General features: G+C 40.8%; 2 protein-coding genes across 2 annotated transcripts; both read left to right on the forward strand.

The window, feature by feature from the left end:
• Window positions 1-1,907: 1,907 nt before the first annotated feature.
• On the forward strand, window positions 1,908-22,135 carry LOC101854359 (clathrin heavy chain 1). Its single transcript, XM_005106034.3, has 10 exons — window positions 1,908-2,184; window positions 6,990-7,203; window positions 8,140-8,259; window positions 8,658-8,760; window positions 10,316-10,468; window positions 11,684-11,802; window positions 12,632-12,796; window positions 17,669-17,785; window positions 18,796-18,969; window positions 21,280-22,135. The coding sequence occupies exons 2-10, from the start codon at window positions 7,087-7,089 to the stop codon at window positions 21,382-21,384; spliced, it is 1,173 nt and encodes a 390-aa protein (XP_005106091.1). The 5' UTR covers window positions 1,908-2,184; window positions 6,990-7,086; the 3' UTR covers window positions 21,385-22,135.
• LOC118478340 (piggyBac transposable element-derived protein 4-like) lies at window positions 14,267-16,247 on the forward strand. The gene has a single exon (XM_035971799.1). It carries the CDS (start codon window positions 14,419-14,421, stop codon window positions 15,436-15,438), a length of 1,020 nt encoding a protein of 339 aa, XP_035827692.1. The 5' UTR covers window positions 14,267-14,418; the 3' UTR covers window positions 15,439-16,247.
• Window positions 22,136-22,444: the final 309 nt, after the last annotated feature.

Raw genomic sequence — 22,444 nt, forward strand, 5'->3', positions numbered from 1 at the left:
CAGACAGACAGACAGACAGACAGACAGACAGACAGACAGACAGACAGACAGACAGCATGAGAGACAGAGAAACAGAGAAACAAAGAAATGAACAGATTGCATATTCATTGATTCTTTAAAGTAAAATATGACACAAAGCATACGAACCACTTAATTTCAAAAATTGATTACAGTTTTTGCTTGTAGGTTTTACTATTTGTTTTTGTTTCGGTAAGTGCTTTACGGCGCTCGCAACTGCATAAAATATGTGCGCGCGGGAGTCTCGAAGGAATTTTGAGTTTTGCGCGGGTCATGACGACCGAAGCATACTCTTATCAATTTTAGGATCACCGAAGGATCTTTGACGTCCACAATTTGCACACGAGACCTCTGAGATTTTCCGCCCTTTTCCGAGAAGGCTAGGTGTTGATGTTAGATCTTACTTACCCTAAGATCAGAGGTATGGCTGAAAAACGCCAGTAAGACGTAAGAGGAGCCAAAGGGTGGTTGCAGTAGAAGTGCGACAGAGTCAGAAGCCCAGGAGATGGGGCAATTGGGAGGAGGGGGGGCAGAAAGTGGAGACAAAAGCAGACGACAGAACGTGGTTAGAGTACAGAAAATTGGGTGAGAGGAGAAAATTCTAGAGAAAAAAAATGTCCGTCGCTGTCAGGTTTCGAACACGGAAACTATTGAAATGAGAGGCGAACACCATAAGCATTAGTCCCCAAGAGCCTCCTGGGGTTTACTTGTGTTAATTGTTATTCTTTAAATTCCATAACGTGGAAAATAAGCTGTTGCGTTATGATTTTCCCCAATGGCTGAGAGAAGGTATGAAAAAGGCTGTCACTTCAGGCGAGTTTTACCAATGAAACTTCTCTTTATGGCAGTGAGCCTAATTTAAGCCTTTCACCAGTGAATGGGTGTAATCAGAGAGGGTTTACAGTAATAGTATTACTGTAAACTCTCTGGTGTAATCCACCCGGTGACCGCCTTAACAATTTCGATATTCCAATTGTTCTACATTTAAGACAATCTATTCAAACTCCACGTCATCCTCAGCCTGATCATTATGCAAAATATTTGAAAAGTGAAAATGTTGAAAGTTTTTGGCAATTTTTAAACATTGTTTTTATGTAGATCTAGTTTTGTTCTTTTTTTTTGCACGTGATAACTACTACTACTACTACTACTACTACTACTACTACTACTGTCGCAGTGGTGGTGGTGGTGAAGTGGCGACAGCAGCAGGAGTGATTAGGCTATATATATACCCCTCTGAGACACTCAGAGTATACCGGCGTCTATGGTTTAGCGGTGTTTTCACTGTACAGTTGTTGCATGCCATGCAGAAGACCCAAATTCGATTGCCGAGTACATTTTGTATCTCGTCCTGTCTGCAAGGATGTTGTATCCCTCTCAGGCTGGCGTAAAGAAAAAACAACAACACACAAAACAAAAAACACCTTATTAAACAGAAGTTGGCTTATACATGTAATTAGATCTTGGCCATGAAACAGTCGCAGAGAAGTAGAAAACGGAAAGGAGAAATCTCTCTCTCTCTCTCTCTCTCTCTCTCTCTCTCTCTCTCTCTCTCTCTCTCTCTCTCTCTCATTGTTTCTCCACTGCCCCGGTCAGCTGTTACTGTTGGTGTTGGATTGGAATGCGGGCTAATAAACTCCTTGGAATACCTTAGAATCGATTCTGTTCAGAGATTTCGATATTTCTTGGGGTTCGAAGATCTTTGACCATTGTTCTTATCTTCTGTATCGATGGGCTGTAAACGATCATAATCTATCTGAGGGTATCGAGACATATTAAGAAAATATGATGAAAAAAACAAAAACAAAACAAATCAAAACAAAAATGTTTCAGAGCAGGAACAAGTATTATACTCGAATTCTCGTCTCTCTTTTCCTTCCTCCCTCAACAAACGAGCAAACACCTTTAACAAGACAAAATGGTTGTCTAATGTTTACAGCTCAGGCAGAGTCTGTGATGCGATTGTCAATGAATCTTTCGACTGCTTAGCAGCGCCAAGGGATAAAACCCTTGAAAATCAAACTAAAAACTTGTCGTCTTAAAGATTTTCCCAACTGACAGACGGTGTTTTCTGGGACTTTGATTCTGGTGTGCTGCGACATTACACACACCTGGCCTGGACTCCCAACTCCAGTAGATCCAGTGGACACTGGACCTGTCTGTGACGTGAGTGTGTGTGTTGTTTACTCATGTCATGTCCCTCTTCATTCCCTTAGGCGTTGTTTTACTGCAGAGTGGACTAAAAGAGGGGAGGACTTCCGTATCGAGCAACCAATATGAAATAGAGCAGAACAGAGGGTCAGAGTTAGAGTAGAGAGTAGAGGTAGTGGCTATTCTCATCCCGGGTGAGAATAGAAAAACGATCTAGAGTAGGCCCGCATCACCGCGCTACTGTTTTGGTGCGCAACCCCCGGTCTCCTGCTTTGTTTTGGATAAGAACAGCGAAAACGAGGTCATTTTCTGTGAGCATGCGCAGAATGCAGCTTATTTCACTTTCGTTTTGGAGGTTCCTGTCAACACACGTGATTCTACGGTGTCGGAAAGTTTTGCCCCTTCATATTAATGGTTTTCGTAACCGGTATCGATCAATTTACTAAGCGCTTGAGTAGTCGATTATTTAGCACATCTAGCTAATCTAGCTCTAATGTATCGTAGAATGTATACTAGAATCGATAAATACTATCGCAGGCTGCTTCTTAATGCCCAGGAACGTGCTAGATAGGGTTGCGCACTGAAGCGGACCAAATTTGGGCAGTCCGTTTCGTGCGCAATATCGGCTTTTTTGCTATTTGGCATTGATAGTGTGGCTTCTAGGCCCTTTGTTTGTTTTACTTATTAAGTTATTTCTTTATGACCTGCATTGTGCACTGAAACAGACTGTTTTCCTTCCATTTGGATGCATTATATTGCCATTGGAAGATGATAAGTTAATGTATTCATGTCAAAATTAATTATATGGAAATATAATCTCCAAAATGTTCAATTTCTTCTTTTCATGTCTTTTTCTTCTTCTTTTTTGCCCTTTTCCTTAAAGAATACTAGTCTAGGTATAGTCTAATTCTTGTTTTCTTCTTTCACTTCCTTGTGTCCACAGCACCTTTCTTTTTCAATTTCTTCTTTTCACGTCTTTTTCTTCTTCTTTTTTGTCCTTTTCCTTCTAAAATACTAGTCTAGGTATAGTCTTATTCTACTTGTTTTCTTCTTTCCCCTTCTTGTGTCCACAGCACCTTTCTTTTTATCCATTATCAAAACACATACACAAGGTGTAAGGAAATCTCCTGTCAGGGGGCGCACAGCTCCCAAAAAGAACACGCCTAATTGACCTTGGCCTTCCATTATGGTCAGTACAGGAACTTCTTGCAAGGAAAAGAAGACAAAGCAAGGATAGAGAAAGATGAAAAGTGTCAGAAAAGAGCTAGATCTAGATCTAGAGCTGTAAACATGGTACTATTGCGCACCCAACAAGACGATATGTTGCACCAAACCAGAAACCTTGCGCACCAAACCAGACACACGTTACCAAACAAACACCACCACAACATATAGAAATTTTAAACTGCTGTTACAGTAATGCCCTACACCGTATAGAGAGGAAGTTTTTCTAACTTCTGGTGAAAAAATCATGAAGATCGACCTGTAACTTCCAGAGATATCCACAAAAGATCGCTTACTGTATATCGCACCACAGGATGTACTCTACCTCTCACCCCGGGTGAGACTTGCCAGCGTAGGCAATTCTCACCCGGTGCGAAACAAGACCTGCTTTTCTTCATTTTGGAATACTGTCTATCGGTGTGGATGATCAAATTGATAAAAGCCCAAAAAAAATTACGTTATAGCACAAAAGTAAGCTAATTTGATCGTCTTCAAAGATGCTATGGCTATTTCACTGTTCGAATCGAGCCGAACTACGCGGGTCACCATTTTGTTTTGCCCGGAAGTTCTCGCAAGATCTACTCCTCCCCTCTCTCTCTCTCTCTGTCTCTTTCTGAATACTATCCGGTGTGGACGATCAAATTGACCAAAACAACGTTAAAAAATGATGTCAAAACACAAAAGTAAATTAATTTGGTTGTCTACAAAGATGCTACGGCTATTTAACCTTTCGAATCGAGCCGAACTACGCGGGTCGCCATTTTGTTTTGACCGGAAGTTCTCGCGCTACTCCTCTCTCTCTCTCTTTCTCTTTCTCTCTCTCTCTCTCTCCACTGCCCACAGACAAAATTGTACGCTTTTAGTAGGCTACAGTTGTAATGGAACGTTTGTTCACGGCACAGAATTCTACAATTTTTCTGTTATCACAGTGTAGAATTTTGTGGTTTAGGGTGAACGCAAAATTTGTTGGCCTAGATCTAGGCTATAACGGTGAATGCGCACCGGGTGAGAATAGCCAAAAGACTCGCCTGCACTATTCTCATCCCGGGTGTAGGGGGTAATGAGGTTTAGTGTAAGGAGTTGGGTCAGACTAGTCAGAGTCAGGGCCAGGGTTAGGGTTTTAATTGTTTTTTGTAAGGAAGTGGCTGTCCTCACCTGGGGTGCGAATAAAATACGATCGACCTCTCACCCCGGGTGAGACTTGCCAGCGTTGGCTATTCTCACCCGGTTTTTCCACTAATTTCGGAATACTGTCTATCGGTGTTGATTGTCAAATTGACAAAAGCAAAGAAAAAATGAGGTTATAGCATAAATTAAATTTAATTTGATTCTTGTCTACAAAGATGCTATGGTTATTTCACTTTTTGAATCGAGCCGAACTACGCAGGTCGCCATTTTGTTTTGCCCGGAAGTTCTTGCAAGATCTAGATCTACTCCTTTCCCCCCTCTCTCTCTCTCTCTGGCTCTTTTTGAATACTGTCTATCGGTGTGGACGATCAAATTGACCAAAAACAAAGTTAAAAAATGATGTTAAAACACAAAAGTAAATTAATTTAGTCATCTATAGATGCTACGGCTATTTAACTTTTCGAATCAAGCCGAACTACATGGGTCGCCATTTTGTTTTGCCCGAAAGTTCTTGCGCTACTCCCCTCTCTCTCTCTCTCTCTCTCTCTCTCTCTCTCTCTCTCTCTCTCTCTCTCTCTCTCTCTCTCTCTCTCTCTCTCTCTCTCTCTCTCTCTCTCTCTCTCTCTCTCTCTCTCGCTCTCTCTCTCCACTGCCCACAGACAAAATTGCACGCTTTTAGGCAACCAGTAGTAACTCAAGAGCGCTGGAACGTTTGTTCACGGCACAGAATTCTACTAATTCTGTTAATCACAGTGTAGAATTCTGTTAATCAGGGTGAACGCTACACTGGTTGGCCTAGGCTATATATATAATCGTTAACGCACACCGGGTGAGAATAGCCTAAAGGCTCGCCTGCGCTACCCGGGGTGAGAATAGAGGTGGCCTTTTTGTAAAGTGTTTTACGGCGCTCACAACTGCATTATAAAGGTCATAAATGAGCATGCGGAACACACAGACCTAATATTTTCAGTTAGTAGGAAATTTTTGAATTTTGCGCGGGTGGCGGCCGAAGCCTACTCTTTGATTTTCGACCACCAAGGGATCTTTAACGTGCGCAACTTGCTCACGGACCCGCCGAGATTTTTCGCCCTTGTCCAAGAAGGCTAGGTGTAGATCTTTCCTACCAGAAGATCAGGGGTGTGGCAGAAAGACAGCAGTAAGGAGGAGCCAAGGAGTAGCTGTAGAAAGGCTGCAGAAAGAGTCAGGAGCCCATAGGAGGGGGCAAAGGAGGTGAGGGGGTGGGGGCAGAAAGTGGAAATGAAAGCAGACAACAGAACATTGCTAGAAAGCAGGAAAGGAGTTGAAAGGAGACAATTTTAGAGAAGAAAATTTTTCTGTCGCTACCCGGATTCGAACCCGGGACCTTTGAATGGGAGGCCAACACCTTACCTCTAGGCCACAAGAGCCCCCAGGGTTAGGGTTCGATCTAGAAATCTATGTCTCTTCTTTAATGTCATTATTGTGTTTGTTGGGGTGGTCGCTCGTTACGGAAGTCCTTCCTAAAAGAGTGAATATATTTCAGCCCTATGAGCTGAGAGTCACAAATGAACGAAACATTATTTTAAACTCATTGAACTAGGCTAATCTTTCGATGTTGATGTATAAATATTGAAAAGGTCATGAAACCACTGACCCTCCATCAGATGTCCCTCTCTAATTGTGGCCCTTTGCCTTTGTTTTCTCTTTTTAAGAAATAATGCTAGATTTTTTATTTTCTCTTGAAGTTAAAAGGCATCCTAAGTTTTCTGTTTAAAGCTCAGTGATTTTCCATTTAAACTTAAACGCTGCAGTGGCTGTACAGCGAACGATTTTTTCTACACTCCATCATGATCTAGAATGATAAATTTGTGATCCTCCTCCAGATGTAACTCTGTAACTGTGGCCCGTTGCCTTTGTTTTCTCTTTGACATGATGCTTTATTTTTTGTCTTGAAGTTGAAAGGCATCTTAAGTTTTCTTTTGTTAAAACAGTGATTTTCATACAAACTTAAACACTACAGTGGTTGCTCAGTAAACTGTGCAGCAAACGATTTTTTCTAGATCTGCACCCCTTGATGTTTTCATTTTATGATAGATTTGTGGTTTGCTTGAACTGAAATTTCAGACCTGATGATCTCATATTTGAACAAAGAGATAGCAGAGAAGAGAGAACAAGGCTGATTTTGAAAACCAAAAGACAAGCAATTTCAAAATCTCTTCCTCCCACCTCAAAGTTCTAAACATAAATCAATAAATGACACAAATTTAATAAGGTATATAAACAGTATCTCAAATCTCTTGCATGTCTTCTTGTCTCAGTTTTAAGTGCTTCAAGTTGTCTTTTACTTTTACTCTAAAAATCTTGTTAAATTGTTTTGTCGCTAATATCTATCACAATCACAACGCAATGTATTACATTGTTTTGTTGTCAGGGCCACTGCACCCATAGCAGCATAGCATAAATATAAGAATACTTTCTGCTATTTTCAGGTAGTGTGAGAACCTCTACTTCCTGACAGAATGTGTCCATGTGACTGTCGCAGCACGCTGTGTTGATCTGTGGCGGTGAGGTGAGGCGTGGACTGGGATGGAGCCGAGTTTACCTGAGCTGACGCGGGCTAGCCCCAGTCCTAGTCCCAGCCATACCGTGTCAGGGGAGGTGGGAGGGAGAGGACCACCCATCACTATCAATGAACTGGTTCAGGTGAGTTTGGAAGTTCCATGTGTGGTTGCAGTGGGAACCACATCCAAGTGGTTCAGGTAGGCAATGTTGAGGGGAGATGGCGAGGAGTGAGGGGTGTTGTGGGGAAGAGAACCACTCCTCACCATTGATAAGGGGGTTGGGGGGGGGGGGGAGGGGAGGGGGCTGTCCTTTACTTGAAAACTGTTAGGTCTATCAATGGGGAAATAAAAATGAAGTATCAGGGTCAAGGGCTCTCGATACTCGTTGACTTTTTCTTAGTTACATGAAAAACTTTTATGTCGACTAGCAAGAGAAAAAATTCTGAACTCTCATGTGTTTGACCAATATCTTTGTGTTTAATACCTTACAAACCCAAATGTAAGCTCGGACAGTGAACACCTAACACTGGCCTTTGAGTTTGGAGTATAAATATATCCTACCAGTTGATGCACGGGAACTTAAGTATCAGTGGTATTTTTACTATTGCATTTTGTTGTGTTTGACATTGCTCATTGCTGGTTTCAAACTCATGGAAGATTGAGGTTCACATCTGAGGGAGGGGCGAAGTTTTTTGGGTCTACTCTAGAAACTTCTCTCAGCCCAGCATGGCATCAAGACTGGGGATCTGATATAATTCTTACTTTTAAAAAACTGAAATGACTTATTATGTGTCTAGTAGTACGGAAGTGAATCTGTGGTGTAGCAGTAATGTGCTTTGCTATGGCATACAGAAGACATGAGCTCTATTCCTGAGTGGGGAAGTATTCAATCAAGTATCTTGATCTGTCTGTTTGCTAGGGTATCATATTCCTCTCCTTACAATAGCTGGTCTCCTAAACGTGTTAAGGTAGGCATATAAAGCACTTACTGTTAAAATGTTATCTTGTAATACCTTTTTGAACCTCACAGAAAGACAAAGTCAGCTGTAATATTTTCCTTTCACCTTTATGTTTTCAGCTGGCTCATATCGGTATCCCAAACACTCAAGTCACTTGGTCTAGGGTGACCATGACCTCTGACAAGTGGATCGCCGTACGGCATGACAATCGCACAGACCTATCAGCTAAAAGAGCTGTGGTGAGACTTGCCTTTATCGTTATACTGATCATAACTGTTGCAAACTGTGTAAATTTAGAAATTATGATATATTACTACTTCAAGGAAAATGAGTGAGTGTCATGTGTGCCAGAAAATGGGGCTATCCACAATTTTCATAATTATTATTATTTTTGTTTATTACTTTCACGGTCAACTATAAACTATATCAAGACGTGGTGTAAAAGGGTTTTCAAGTAATCTTTTTCAACGAAAATATAATTTGACCTAATTTCACACTTACAGGGTTTGTGATTGTTATCTTAGATATGTTTTTGGTGCTAATAGTCTTTTTTTCTGTTCTGTGAATATTTTTTATTGTCAAATTAATTATGAATGGGGTCTCAAATTGACTTTTTTGCTGGATTTTCCCCCCTTAGGTGACTGTACTGAGTCCCATAGAAGGAACAATTTCGTATGCGGGATCCACCAGTGCTGACTCTGTCTTGATGAACCAGTCGCAACCTCTTATTGCATTGAAAGGTAAGGAGAGAAATCAAAAACAGGAGACAGACATCTCTAGAGAAAGGGTGTGTTGGGTGGAGTGGGATTGATAGAAGCTGCTGACCAGCTCAGTGGTTGTTGTGATTAAGCTTTTTGTCTGACACACTAAAAATATGAGAGTAAAAGCTGGGGAAGGGGAGAGAAATTATAAGCTGCAGATGGGTGTAATAGTGAGGCTCTTTCCCCTGTTTGCGAAAGATGTGAATTTGATTTCCGCGTGAAGAATGTACTGTGCGGAGTATCTGCATGTTTCTGCTCGGATGTACAGAGTATCTCTCACTGTTCAAATTAACACTGACAGGCAAAGTGGAAGCAGCCAGCCTCCTTAAAGTTAAAGGATCTTAGTTGCATCTGTGAGCTGGTAAAAAAGTTGTACAATGGTAAGTCTTGAGTTGCAGAGTGTCATCTCTGCTGTAATCACTTTGCCGCTTTGTTTAGAAGGCTCCTATTGGAGAACATCTGAGCCGCGACTTTGGAGAAAAAACTATCAAAGCCACGCACTATCAGAGCCGTACACTTTGTGATGATATCGATACAATTAGATCACTGATTACCAAAACCTGTACCATCCAACAATTTAAATATCATCTTCTTACTAGGTTTTGGACCAGATATCAATCAGATTTTGTATTGAATGAATAGGCTTTTCAGGTATAAAAACATATCTACAGGACAAGGGCAATCTTTAAAGTGTTGGGGCAGCATTTTATTGCTCATTCATGATAAAAATTTAAGTTGTGACACTTGTCCGTCTGTGTACATTTGCTTGTTACACATTCTCCCTTCTTTCTTGGGAGTGCTTTTCTGGCTGGTCTGTGTTTTTTAGTTTCAGGGTTACAAAAATGGTCACGAAGTTGCTTTTTTTTAACATATTCGGAAAGACGAATGTTTTTGGATGGAGGCTGTACAGAGTAATTTTATTGTCAAAGGGTTTGTAACCGTTGGATTAAATCGGCAATCTAATTGTATCGATATCGTCAAAAAGTGCGTAACTCTGCTAGTTTGCAGCTTGGATAGTTTTTTTCTTGGAAATGCGCGGCTCTGATAGTTTCCCGTTCCTATGATAGGCCAGGTTCTTCTTAGCACTTCTTCGGCATGTCATCATGATTATTATGCAACTGCTTGTCAGTCTTTGTTGTTTCAAGAAAACTGGAAAAAAAAATCAACCTCATGACTTTAACTAAAGAGTAAATGTCTCAATATTTTGATTTTCAGTATATGAAACAAGATCCTTCTACATTGACAGACAATGTCATCTATTTCTCTGCAGGCCAGAGAATCTTTGTCTTGACAGACTGTTTCTTACCGGCGTATATGGTGTAACGAATGGGTGCTTCACCGCCGCACGCAGGAGACCCGAGTTTGATTCTAGAGTGGGGAGAATTTTTATCGAGTATCTCAGTCTTTCTGTTCGGATGTTGTATTTTGTCAGCCGGTGTCAGAGCCGGCATTGTAAATGATCTTTGTGTTGATGGGGGCGTAAAAACACCTAGATTTTAAAAATACGACAATATTGGTTTCTTTTCTCCCTCAGCGGGCCAGAGGTTTGAGGTGTTCAATCTGGACACCAAAGAGCTGATCAGTAAGATCAAGTTCCACGAGTTGGTCATCTTCTGGACGTGGCTGACCACCGACGTCATCGCCATGGTTACAGACAGTGCTGTGTATCACTGGAGTATACACAAAGGTCTGGGTTTGCTTTTGTCTTGTTGCATAGTTTTCGGTCAGTGTGTGTGTACGTCTGTATATCTGTGTCAGGTTGTCTCAATGACTGTTTTAGTGTGTCTACTTGTCTTGTTTAGAATGTATTGAAAGTATGCTCTGTGTCTGTGTCAGGTTGTATAACAACTTTGTCAGTGTGTCTGTATGACTATCAGGTTGTGTAAATAACTTTGTTCGTGTGTCTGTATGCCTGTGTCAGGTTGTATAGAGAATTTTGTCAGTGTGTCTGTATTTCCTGTTTGGAATGTGTTTAAAGTGTGTCTTTATGTCTGTATCAGGTTGTATGAACAACTTTGTCAGTGTGTCTATATCTCCTGTTTGGAATATATTGAAAGTGTGTCTGTATTGTGTATGTCTGTGTCAGGTTGTTTGTGTGACTTTGTCATTATGGCTGTGTCAGGTTGTCAGTTTGATTTTGTCAGTGTGTCTGTATGTCCATGTCAGGTTGGTTATGATTTTGTTAGTATGTCTGTGTGTCTTGTTTAGAATTATCAAATTGTGGTACTTGTCGCTGAAAAGCATTCCCCCATGTAACATTTAAAGGTTGGTGTGTGATCTGATAACTTTCAGAGTTACTAATGTTATCATGAGAAATATAGTTCTGGTTCTTTATGAGCAGAATTTATAAAATGACTGAGCTTTGGCTTCTTGTGTTTAGGGTTTAATTGAAAGATGATTTTTCGGAAGCATGTGGCTCATAATAACTGACTGAGAAACAACTCTATTAATTTATTTAGCGTTTGAATGTGGTTCTTGACTTACTAGGCAGGCATGCAGTTTGTGACTTGACCTCTTAGACTTCTAGTAAAGCAAAATGTGCCTGTGACTTAAACAAATTACGTATTATCAGATATTCTACTTTTTCACTGCACATCATTTGCTTGTATTCTCAGATGTTTTATTTTACACTTCCCCTTTCAAACACTCACTGGCTTTCTCATGTAGTCACTTCTTAAAGGTGGGTGCTCTTGTGTGGTTTACTCCTTCTTTCTTTCAAAACATCTATCGTCCTTATCTGTCCTCCTTCTTTTCTTTGTACTTTACTTTCAAGAATGCCTCTAATCTTTGGCAATTATATGACCTATTTATGTTGCAAGTATTGTAAAACTCTTTCTAAAACAAATTTAACTTGTTAAAGGCAGCTATTTGTTTTATCAATTTTACTTTCTCTTTTTTCCAGAAACAGCGCCGACAGAACAGGTGTTTTTACGTCACAATCGACTCGCCTTCACAGAGATTGTCAGTTACAAAGCTGATCCCAGTCTGAAATGGCTAGCTCTCACAGGACTTACTCCAGAGGTAAGATCCTTCTCAATGTTCTGGAATTCTCTTAGTTTCAGATGGTAAAGATTTTGTAATGATTATTCTTTGTTCGAATTTTGTTCCACTCCCTTAATAAAAACCAGTTTTATTGATTCCCAGTCTCATTTGATTTTATTTCTCTCTCCTCTCCCCCTTAGCCAGGATGATCCTATCTTACAAGCGACTCAACTGTCCTTTACTACTTAAAAATTTGACACATGGTGCTCAGGCCCTGAAAGTTCTGGGGACCAGGCCTGAAAGAATTAACTGAATAGTCGTCCTATGAGCTCTGCGTCATATAATTTCGTTTATCTTCTGCCCCATCTTCCATCTCTGAGGTTAGCCGGGTTATGATGAGCGCACATGACTGGAATGACTATGCTCTGCTATATAATTGAGGGGATCAAGCTTTGATTCTTTTCTCTCTCTCTTTCTGTCTGTCTCTCTCTCTCTCTCTCTCTCTCTCTCTCTCTCTCTCTCTCTCTCTCTCTCTCTCTCTCTGTGTCTCTCTCTCTCTCTCTCTGTATCTGTCTGTCTGTCTTTCTCATTCTCTCTCTCTCTCTCTCTCTCTCTCTCTCTCTCTCTCTCTCTCTCTCTCTCTCTGTCTCTCTCTCTCTCTATATATATTTATATATATATATATATATATATATATATATATATATATATATATATATATATATATATATATATATATATTTCTGTATTTTTTTCTGTCTTCCCCCACCCCCACCCCGCATCAGGATATTAGTGCTTTTTTAAAAGTTATCCAACTGTACTGAGTATGTCATGTGATGTCTCTCTCTCTTCCCTCTCACCCCCCTAGGATGAACGTATCTCCGGAGTGACCCAGCTGTACTACGTAGATGAAGAGATCACACAATGTATCAGCGCCCACGCTGTCTGTTTCTCCAGCTACCACTTCCCCGGCAACCCCTACCCCTCCACTGTCTTCTGTGTCAGCTCAAGGGAGGCTCAGGATCACGGCAAGGTTTGTCATTGGCTGGTTTTAGAAACATTACCAAAATAGATCACAGCAAGGTTTGTCTTCGGTCTGCTTAGATACATTTCCTTAACACTTTGCCGTCTCTCGTCGCCGTACGGCGATGCGGAAGTACTCGCGTTCCCGTCTCATCTCGCCGATCGGCGTTGTGTACCTTAACAACGGGATGGCTCTTAGAGCTCTACAAACACATTATTAGAATGACTTCCCTTTCGTGACATGCGCACTTGCTTTCAATTATGTTTACTTCCGACTGGTTTACGAACGAAAAGGAGGGAAAGATAGCGTCTGTTTGGTCATTTTCGTTGCGAATTTCGAGCCGAAAAGACGTTGAAAATGAGTGATTCGAGCGCGCCTACCAACAGCAGTTTCTTTCACCATGACAGCGACTCGGGACAGTCTGCCCCTGATAATGCAAGCGATATTTCGTGGCATTTAGATGAGGAGAATGATGGTGAATCAACTACGCTTCCAACTTGTCGATCAAGATCGAAAAGAGCTAGAACTAGACCGACGCGTTTTCGGGAATCTTCGTCTTCTGACAGTGACAGTGACAGTGAGCTTTCCCAGGCACAGCCACCTCCACCGCCCGCCAGGCCTAGACCTACTCGCACTCCCAGGTCTACAACAACTACTCAAGACCCAGAGTTTCACTGGAATCTGTATGATGGGATGGACCCATACAGTAATGACTGGCTCCCTCCATTTCAGCAGCGCCCAGGTGTTTTGGTTGACACCACAGACTTTAGATGTATCGACTTCTTTAGTCTTGTTTTCAAGCCAGCTGTGATCGACCTGATAGTAAAACAGACTAATGACTATGCAGCCCGGTGCCTACATGCCCTGCCAGAAACAAATTACTACAAGAAAAGGTGGTCGAATACCAACAAGGAAGAGATGCAAGCTTTCATCGGCCTTCAGATCGCTATGGGTCTCAACCCGAAGCCTAGTCTTGACGACTATTGGAGCTCTTTCTGGCTGGTTGATATTCACTTCCGGCACATCATGTCCAAGCATCGCTTCAAGATCCTGTCTGCATTCTTTCATCTCAGGTAAGTCTAGATCTACCTTACATTTTGATATTTCAGTTTCACTCCTAATTTAGAGTAGATCTAGATCTAGATCTAGATCTAGATTCTAAATCCTCAAAGCTTTGCCTCTTCATCATGATCATAAATCTGCTGACGGAAAATTTTGTTTGGATATCAGTCTGTCATGTCCAGTTGTCAAAGAAAAACAAAGACGAGGCGTTGTTGAAATCTTCTTTATTTTTTCATAGCATTACATTATAGATCTAGATCTAGCCAATACTAATCACACTGAATGTATTGAAATTTTTATCATTATTCAGTGCGGTCATAACAATCAAAAGAAAAAAAAATCTTGTTCACGATTCGCATCCCACCACAAATTTCACAAATTGGTAATTGGTTGGTTGTTGTTGATTTGTTGGATTTCCTTTCTTTTTCTTCAGTGATATCACACAGCATGTTCCTCGTAGACAGGATGGCTACCAGCCTTTGCAAAAAGTCCAGGAATTCCTAGACCTCATCATCCCCTCCTTCAGTGCCGTGTATTATCCGCATCAGCAGCTCAGCGTAGACGAGAGCATGGCTCGCTTCAAAGGCAGATGTCACTTTCGACAGTATATGCCAGACAAACCGACGAAACGCGGATTCAAGTGTTTTAGTTTGTGCGACTCTGTGTCGTTTTATTGTCTGAAATTTATTGTTTACACTGGGAAGGACTACTTTCCAGTACCAGCGGGTAAGCCTTTCACCCATCATCTTGTGGAGACCCTGATGGATGGGTACACTGGGAAGAGTCACATATTGTTCTGTGATAACTTCTACACCTCTCCAGCACTCTTTGCAGACCTGAGGGAAAAGCAGACTGGAGCAGTGGGCACTGTTGTGGAGAGCAGAAAGGGGTTCCCTCATGCCCTAAAACACACCAACCTTCCCCTGAAAAAAGGCGACGAGCCAGTGTTTTCTAGGTCTGGTGACATGGTTGCCACGGCTTGGCACGACACAAAGCGTGTGCACCTTCTTAGCACAGTCCACACGAATAACACTATGGACAAGTTGGTGCGCTCTGCAAAGGATGACGGCGGGTTTCAGCGGGTCGAAAAGCCAGTAATTGCTGAGACATACAATGCGTACATGGGCGGCGTCAATCATTTCGATCAGCTGCACAAAAACTATTCATATCCCCACCGCAGCTACAAATGGTATCTGGCGCTCTACCACTATGTGAAAGATGCCTGCCTTGTGAATGCCCACATTTTGTACAAACGCAGTGGTGGCAAGGACAACGTGAAGGACTTCAGGTCTGCTGTAGTGGATGCGCTTATCAAGCCCCACATGGCTGTGCGCAAATCAAAATGCCGGCCGCAGCCGAACCCAACTGTTGACCGGCTCTCTGCTGCACAGTTCGGGCACTTCCCTGCCAAATACTTGGATCCTAAACATCGCCCTGTATGCAAGGTCTGTGCGACCATCAAGAAAAGGGCCCAGACGCGCTTCCACTGCCCCCAGTGCAACACTGCTTTGTGTGTTGACCGTGACTGTTTCCGCATCTGGCACACCGCTGTTGACGTCAAACAGGCACGGCAACAGCTCATGGACTAAATGCTACCAAACTCCCTATTAGAGCAAGCAAAACTGGATTATATATTTTCACAGTGAGTAGGCTTACAATTCCATGTATTTCTTTCTACTTCTGTTTGCTATCGTCACATTTTTTTTTCATGTTTCTCAAGAGACCTACATATTCATAGACACGCACGCGCGCACACGCACACACACACACACCCACACACACACCCACAAGCACACTCAAAATTGACTTTGTACATATTATCCTTCTGGGGCATTTGCTTTAGGAAGGGGAAATTAGTGGCAGGTTTTATATATCTCATGTAAATTATATTGCATAATTTATGCAAATTGTCTGCCGTGATCATGCAATTTGATTTTTTTTCACTTGAGCAAAACCCTCATTCACTCATACAACTGTCCTCCAAGTTTGGTAATGATCCATGAGTTTATAATAGAGCAGTGTCCATTTCTCTGAACCCTATACTTTTGCTTCGTGCTGACCTCTTCTGACCCCTAACAGGGTACATGTTTATTTTGACTCTACAATGCCTCTAAATGCACCCAGCGACCACCTGTTGTGATTTTTATTATGTAGAAATGGTCAAATCATTATTCTGGAACATTCGCTGTAAGATTTAGGGTGAAATCTCTTATCAGGAAGGTGGAAATTTGTTGTTTTTTTGGTTACATTTCAGATAAATTTTGCATAATTTATTCAAAATGGCCGCCAGGATCAAACGAATTGATTTTTTTTTCTCGCACAACTAAAAACCTTATTCACTCATACAACTGTCCTCCAAGTTTGGTAATGATCCATGAGTTTATAATAGAGCAGTGTCCATTTCTCTGAACCCTATACTTTTACTTCGTGCTGACCTCTTCTGACCCCTAACAGGGTACATGTTTATTTTGACTCTACAATGCCTCTAAATGCACCCAGCGACCACCTGTTGTGATTTTTATTATGTAGAAATGGTCAAATCATCTTTCTGGAATATTAGCTGTTAGATTTAGGGTAAAATCACTTATCAGGAAGGTGGAAATTTGGTTTTTTCGTTATATTTTAGTTAAATTTTGCATAATTTATTCAAAATGGCTGCCGTGATCAAGCGATTTTTTTTTTTTTCTTCACACGAATAAAACCCTTATTCACTCATACAACTGTCCCTCAAGTTTGGTAATGATCCATGCATTTACAAGAGAGCAGTTCCCATTTCTCTGAACCCTCTACTTTCACCTTCAGATTAGCTCAAATGGTGTGTGGAGCCAGGGCTTTTTTACTATATAGGCATGTGGTGGAAAAGTGTTAATAGATAATGGAAATATTTCTGATTAGCCAGTTTTGACAAACATTTTCATAATTGTGTAAGACGAGGTCAGTCATTGGTTGGTTCAGAAACTTTACCATAATAGATCAAGGGAAGGTTTTTTATTGGTCAGTTTTAGAAACTTTACCAGAGTAGATCACAGCAAGGTTTGTGATTGGTCGGTTTAGAAACGTTACCAAGACAGATCGTGGCAATGCCAGTCATTGGTTATTTTAGAGATGTTAGAATAGATGCACATTGATCAAATGCATAATCAGGTTGGTTCAGGTCGGGTCGGGTAATGAAATGTTGGCTAGTGCTTACTGTATGAATTGGTCTTTGCTTTGCTCAATGAAATTTGACTCTGAAGTCCCATCAGGCAGGCAAGTTTAGTAGGGTCTATCACATTCTGATGAATCCAAGGATAAATAAAAGATTTGACCTATTAGTCTTATGATTGGTTGTTTTTCATTAAACCTTGAAATAATTGTGACAGAGAAAATCAAACTTATTTGATTTTGGAGTTAGAGGGTTTGATCAAATTGTGCCAAAATGGTAACTTTTTGCCCGAAGGAAATTGTGACTGCCTCCACTGTACCAAACCATATCATATGGAGATTTGACAAACCTTTCTTAGATGTGCACTGGGTATTATTAAAAGAGACGAGTGCAGATTGGTTGATAAGGTCTCTCTCCCCTCCCCCTACGCACACACAGCAGGACCTGTACACCTAAACGCTCTGGTCCGTGGGTTAAAATTACGTCCACGAACTTTCATTATTTTATATTAATCATGTCTAGGCAGATGTTATGAAGGTGCCTCTGGTTGGTTCAACCTCTGTTCTTTTTCTATATATTGTTTCTATCTGTCTGTTATGCTTTTCCCTAGCTCTAAATGACCATTTTTGTGATGATGTAAATGTCTCTCAACTCAATCTCAATCTCATGTCCAGGTACATGTGATAGAGCTGGGCCCCTACAAAACTGGAAACTTTGCCCCCCGTAACTGCTACGACCATCTGCACTTCTTGGATGATTTGGAGCGCTATGACTTTCCCATCTCGCTACAGGTAACAGCTTTGAGCATTATACTTGTACTGACTGTTTTGATTTGTTTATGTGAAAGTTTTACAGCCTTCTATACACACATAGGCCTTTGACGAAAAAGGAGATCTAGACCAGGCATGGGCGAGCAGGATTAAGCAATTCTTATCATCTTGCAGGCCAAAGCAGGAGAAAATTGAACGAAACAGTTAAAATACTTAAGCTCTCAAAAGTGCGACTAGAACTCACACAATAACATTTGTCACTCTAGGGCATTTCATACGATTAAATATAAGATCTATTGCTTCCAACTGGGCCGGCTGATAAAATATGGATTTTGATTATCATGACAAATATATATATATATTTTTTTTTTAGTTATCGGTTCCCTGAAGACCACATCCCTCATTAATTACTGCTTAGACTCGCAGGCCGGGCTTAAAAGGTTCAGGAGCTGAGGCCTACTTTTTAGAAAAAGGGGATATAGAAGAAGGACTGAAAGAGGACTGTTGCCTCTACTACTAAGTGTTTTGTCTGTGGAGAGGAGATCAGTTAGGATCATGCAGGACTGTGGTGCTAATGACCCCGGTTCAAGTTCTATAACATTTACAATGTTATTATAATGCTGAGCAAGTGACAACTTGTCTTTTTCTCTTGTTGGATTCGCCACCTGCATAGAAAACAAGTACAGCCTGCCCCTTAATTGTCAAAATAATGTAGTGATGGATAAAACATTTCGTTGGCCAACTATTTAGATGTACTATGCTCAAATTTTAAAAAAAAAAATAATTTTATGGCAGTTTCTTAATCTGTGGTATTGATTGATGAGCTTGAGAAATACTTTGTTGAAATTTAAATTCTAAATGTTTCAAAAAGTAAGAAACAATACATATGCAGGTACAATTATAACGAGAATGAAACAGTTTTTACTCCCCTGATAAATTTTTCATTGTGGGCTTAGAAGAGTTGAACAGCTGGTCGGTGATTTACAGTTCCAGTTTTTTGGTGAAGTTTGATGGTCTGTGTGATTCCCCAGATCTCTGTGGAGTACGGGCTCCTGTTTGTGGTGACCAAATACGGCTACCTGTACATGTGTGACATGGAGACCGCCATGTGTCTGTGCTGTACACGTGTAGCCATCGACGTCATCTTTGCCTCCGCCCTCAACACAACCACACAGGGGATTCTGGCTATCACACGAGGGGGACAGGTCAGTTTTAATGGGTCAGGGGGTTGTCTGTTGTCATGGCAGGGAGGGGAGGGGGGTGGAGAGGGGGTTGTCTGTCATCATGGGGGAAGGGGGGGGGGGGTCTGTTGTCATTTGAGGGGGGGGGGGGGGGTGTGGAAGATACGAGTCTTGATGGGTTGCAGATTCTCGTCTCATCTATTCATCTCAAGTTGGGGAGGGGGGGGCGGGGGGGCAGTTATGTCTTGATGCTAGTGTGTTGTCTGCTGTCACACACGAGGAGGGGTGGGTCAGTTTGGTGGATTAAGTAGTTCCAATTCACATTCTTTGCCGACAATGGCCACCCATTCGTTCAACTTCCTGTGCACTTTACTACTTGTTATGTTTTATTTTATTTTTATTTTAGTATAGGGTTTTACAGCGCTCGCAACTGCATACGGTCATATGAGCGCTTTGTTATCTTTGAATTCTTCCGCTCTAAATAGATACAAAAATAAATTCTGGCTGCTGATGTTGGATTTGACATGTTCCTCTCTATAAATCAAAATGGGGCTTTAATGTTATGGTTGTGATGTATTTTTATGACAGTACAGGTGGAGAAATTTCACAGGAGAAACAAGTAGTTTCTCCTTCTTTTTCCTGCCTGGTTGCTCAGAAAAGAGTTACAGTAGGAGAGCCAGTAGGTTTTGTTCAAAGTAGGAGAAGAACGAGTTACAACACCAGACCGTCACGATCATAACACAATTGATTGGTAATTTTTTGCTTCGGTATGGGGTTTGTGGGTGTTCTGTAACATTTGCTTCCTTTTTCCTATGAAATGTGTGCATGCCTGGAGAAAGGTACTGAAAGCCGCACTTGCTGGAACTGAGTTACAGGGGCAGTTAAGATTAAATATAGATTTGTAAAATTAAAATTGAATTCCATAAAAAATTATTCTCTAGCTGCTTATGTACTGATATTGCTTTTTTTTTAATAACGAAAATATAATTGTGAAGATGTTTTTTGACACAAGTCATCTAACATAATAACAAATATTGTGTGAGAACATTTGCTGTCAAAGCCTACATTTCGGAGGGTTTCTTCAACTCATTTATTAAAACAAACCCCATCTCATTGCATACCAAAGTTTAGGTCAGCTTGTGACCTATCTCGATCTGTGAATTGCCCATAAGTGTATCAGACAGTCACAGGTGGCAGGTTTTGGGCATTTGTGATCTGTGAATTGCCCATAAGTGTATCAAACAGTCACAGGTGGCAGGTTTTGGGCATTTGTACCCTGTTCCACTACATGAGGAAAGCATAGCCACAAAGCCGCTCTTTGAAATTTCTAGCGTTGTCATTGACAATGATTTTTACGGCTCATTCGTAAAAATCAACCCCTTCACGTCACATATCAAAATTTCAGTCACTTTGTGTACTTTCTTGTGGTGTGTCATGTGCACGAATACATTGACACAGTAAAGGAGGGGAGGCAACTCATGTAATGTACCCAACGACGACACTTCAGGAGCAAATCAAAGTCATTTTGCAAAATCTCAGGTTCAATTTGACTAAATTTATTTTAAAAGCATATGAATGAGACTTTAAACAGTTCGATTGTCTTAAACTGCCTTCTAATGTTGCACTCTGAGTATTGACTGTGTTGGCAAGGATTTCGGAGACAAACAACATTGCTGGCAGATGGATTGATATTCGTTTAGAAAACTTCAAAGCCTCTTTTCTCAAAACTTTGTTTCTTCCCATTAGCTGAGAATGTTAAGAACTAGATCTCACAAAACACACAAGCTTTTTTAAAAATTTAAAAAGCAAGTTGCTCAGAAATGGTTTTTGTACGAGAAAGAGCAATAAAAGGCCATTCTTCACAATGTGTCATATGGTACCTTTCACCGGGCACACACAGAAATATCTGATTCTATCATTCTTCTTACCTCTTCTCCTTTTTTTTCTTGTGTGTTACTCTCTAGCAACACCTCTAATCTTTGTCTTTTATATCACCTGTTTGTGTTGCTAGTGCTGTTAAACTCTCACTAAAACCAAACTTTACGGGGTTTTGTTTTGTGTCTTTCTCTCTTTCTCTCAAGTGTCCCTTGTAGACGGTTGATTAGTCCTTCATTGCTATTGTTCTTTCCTGGCTTTGTTTCGGGGTTTTTTTCTTACTCTTGCTTTGCTTCAAATTTCGGTGGATAGTTGGAGGGTGCCACAGATAGATCCTACTTCTTTTCTTCCGTCTGATTTTTTCCTGTTGCTTTTTCCTGTATTCTATATATGACTTTTATCATGTAAATGTGCTTTTCTTTTCTTACTCTAAGCCTCATTTCATTTCTTCCTCATCAGGTCATCACGGTAGATCTGAAGAAGGACGGCTTCATCTCGTACTTAAGGGAACAGGTTCGAACCGCTTACAGGGCAAACCGGTTTGAAAAAGTCATCTGTCCGTAATGTTCGCATTTTTTGTCTAACCATGTTGCTTTTTACACGCAGTGCACCTTTGATGCTATACTATTAGTCTGTTGTTTTTGTGGGGGTTTTTTTTGTTATTTTTCTTTTTTGCTTGTGCTTAAAACAATAAGATTTTTTTCTGTATCTTGTGTCTAGATACGTCTCGCTCCTCCTAGTCTTCACAAATCTGCTATTTAAAGTATGGAATTTTATTTTTACTTATTGGCTGGTCGAATGCTTTTTGTTTGACATTATATATGTTTGTGTGAAAAGTCAAGCTCAGCGATATTTGAAAGGTTCTCTGAGTGAAGGTACGGTCAGAGGAGAGGGGAGGGGGGATGGCGTGGTGAGGTGGGAGGAGGTTGAGGGGGTGGAGACCTCTCATGGGTATGTTCTGATTTTTTCTCCATGGTCACAAGATGCAAAATTAAGAACTTTATTTTTCTTCTCATAAAATTGCATTAAATTGTAAGTTGGATTGTAAAAGTAAAAGTAAAGTGTAGCCCCCCTCCCCTCCTTCATTTCAAACTGTTTGACCTAGTGTGCAACACTGGGATTCACAGTGGGAATTAGAGTTACATCTTACTGGAATGGGAAATGGCACCCTTGGGAGTTGTACATTACTTTTACGTTTTAGATTCGGTTTGTGGAGGTCATGACCAATTTTTTTTTTGTCTTTGTTATTTATTTTTATTGAATTTGTTAAATTTTTGCTCCGTTTTTGTAATTTTTTGACAATGTTGAAAAAAAATATGATGGTGCTTTTGAAGCTGGGTTTATTATTTTTTCTACATATTTTTTTTTCTCTCATTTATTTTTGCTTGTTCGACTTACTGGAAAAACAAATGTGTGGGTTGGAAAAAAATAACTGTTGTTATGTGGAAGCAAGATTTTACAAGGTCAGTGCTAATGCTTGGTGCAATAGGTTTTACTTTAAAAAGACCCTCTGTTCTATTTTTATTCTCTAGGGAACTAGTCATTTTTCTAAACAGATACTTTGTGTAGCAAGGTGACAAAATGAATGTTGCTTGATGATGCTCTCAGCTGTTTCCAGACATAT

Source organism: Aplysia californica, unplaced genomic scaffold (genome assembly GCF_000002075.1).
Source record: "Aplysia californica isolate F4 #8 unplaced genomic scaffold, AplCal3.0 scaffold00508, whole genome shotgun sequence".
NCBI classification, from domain to species: Eukaryota; Metazoa; Mollusca; class Gastropoda; order Aplysiida; family Aplysiidae; genus Aplysia; species Aplysia californica.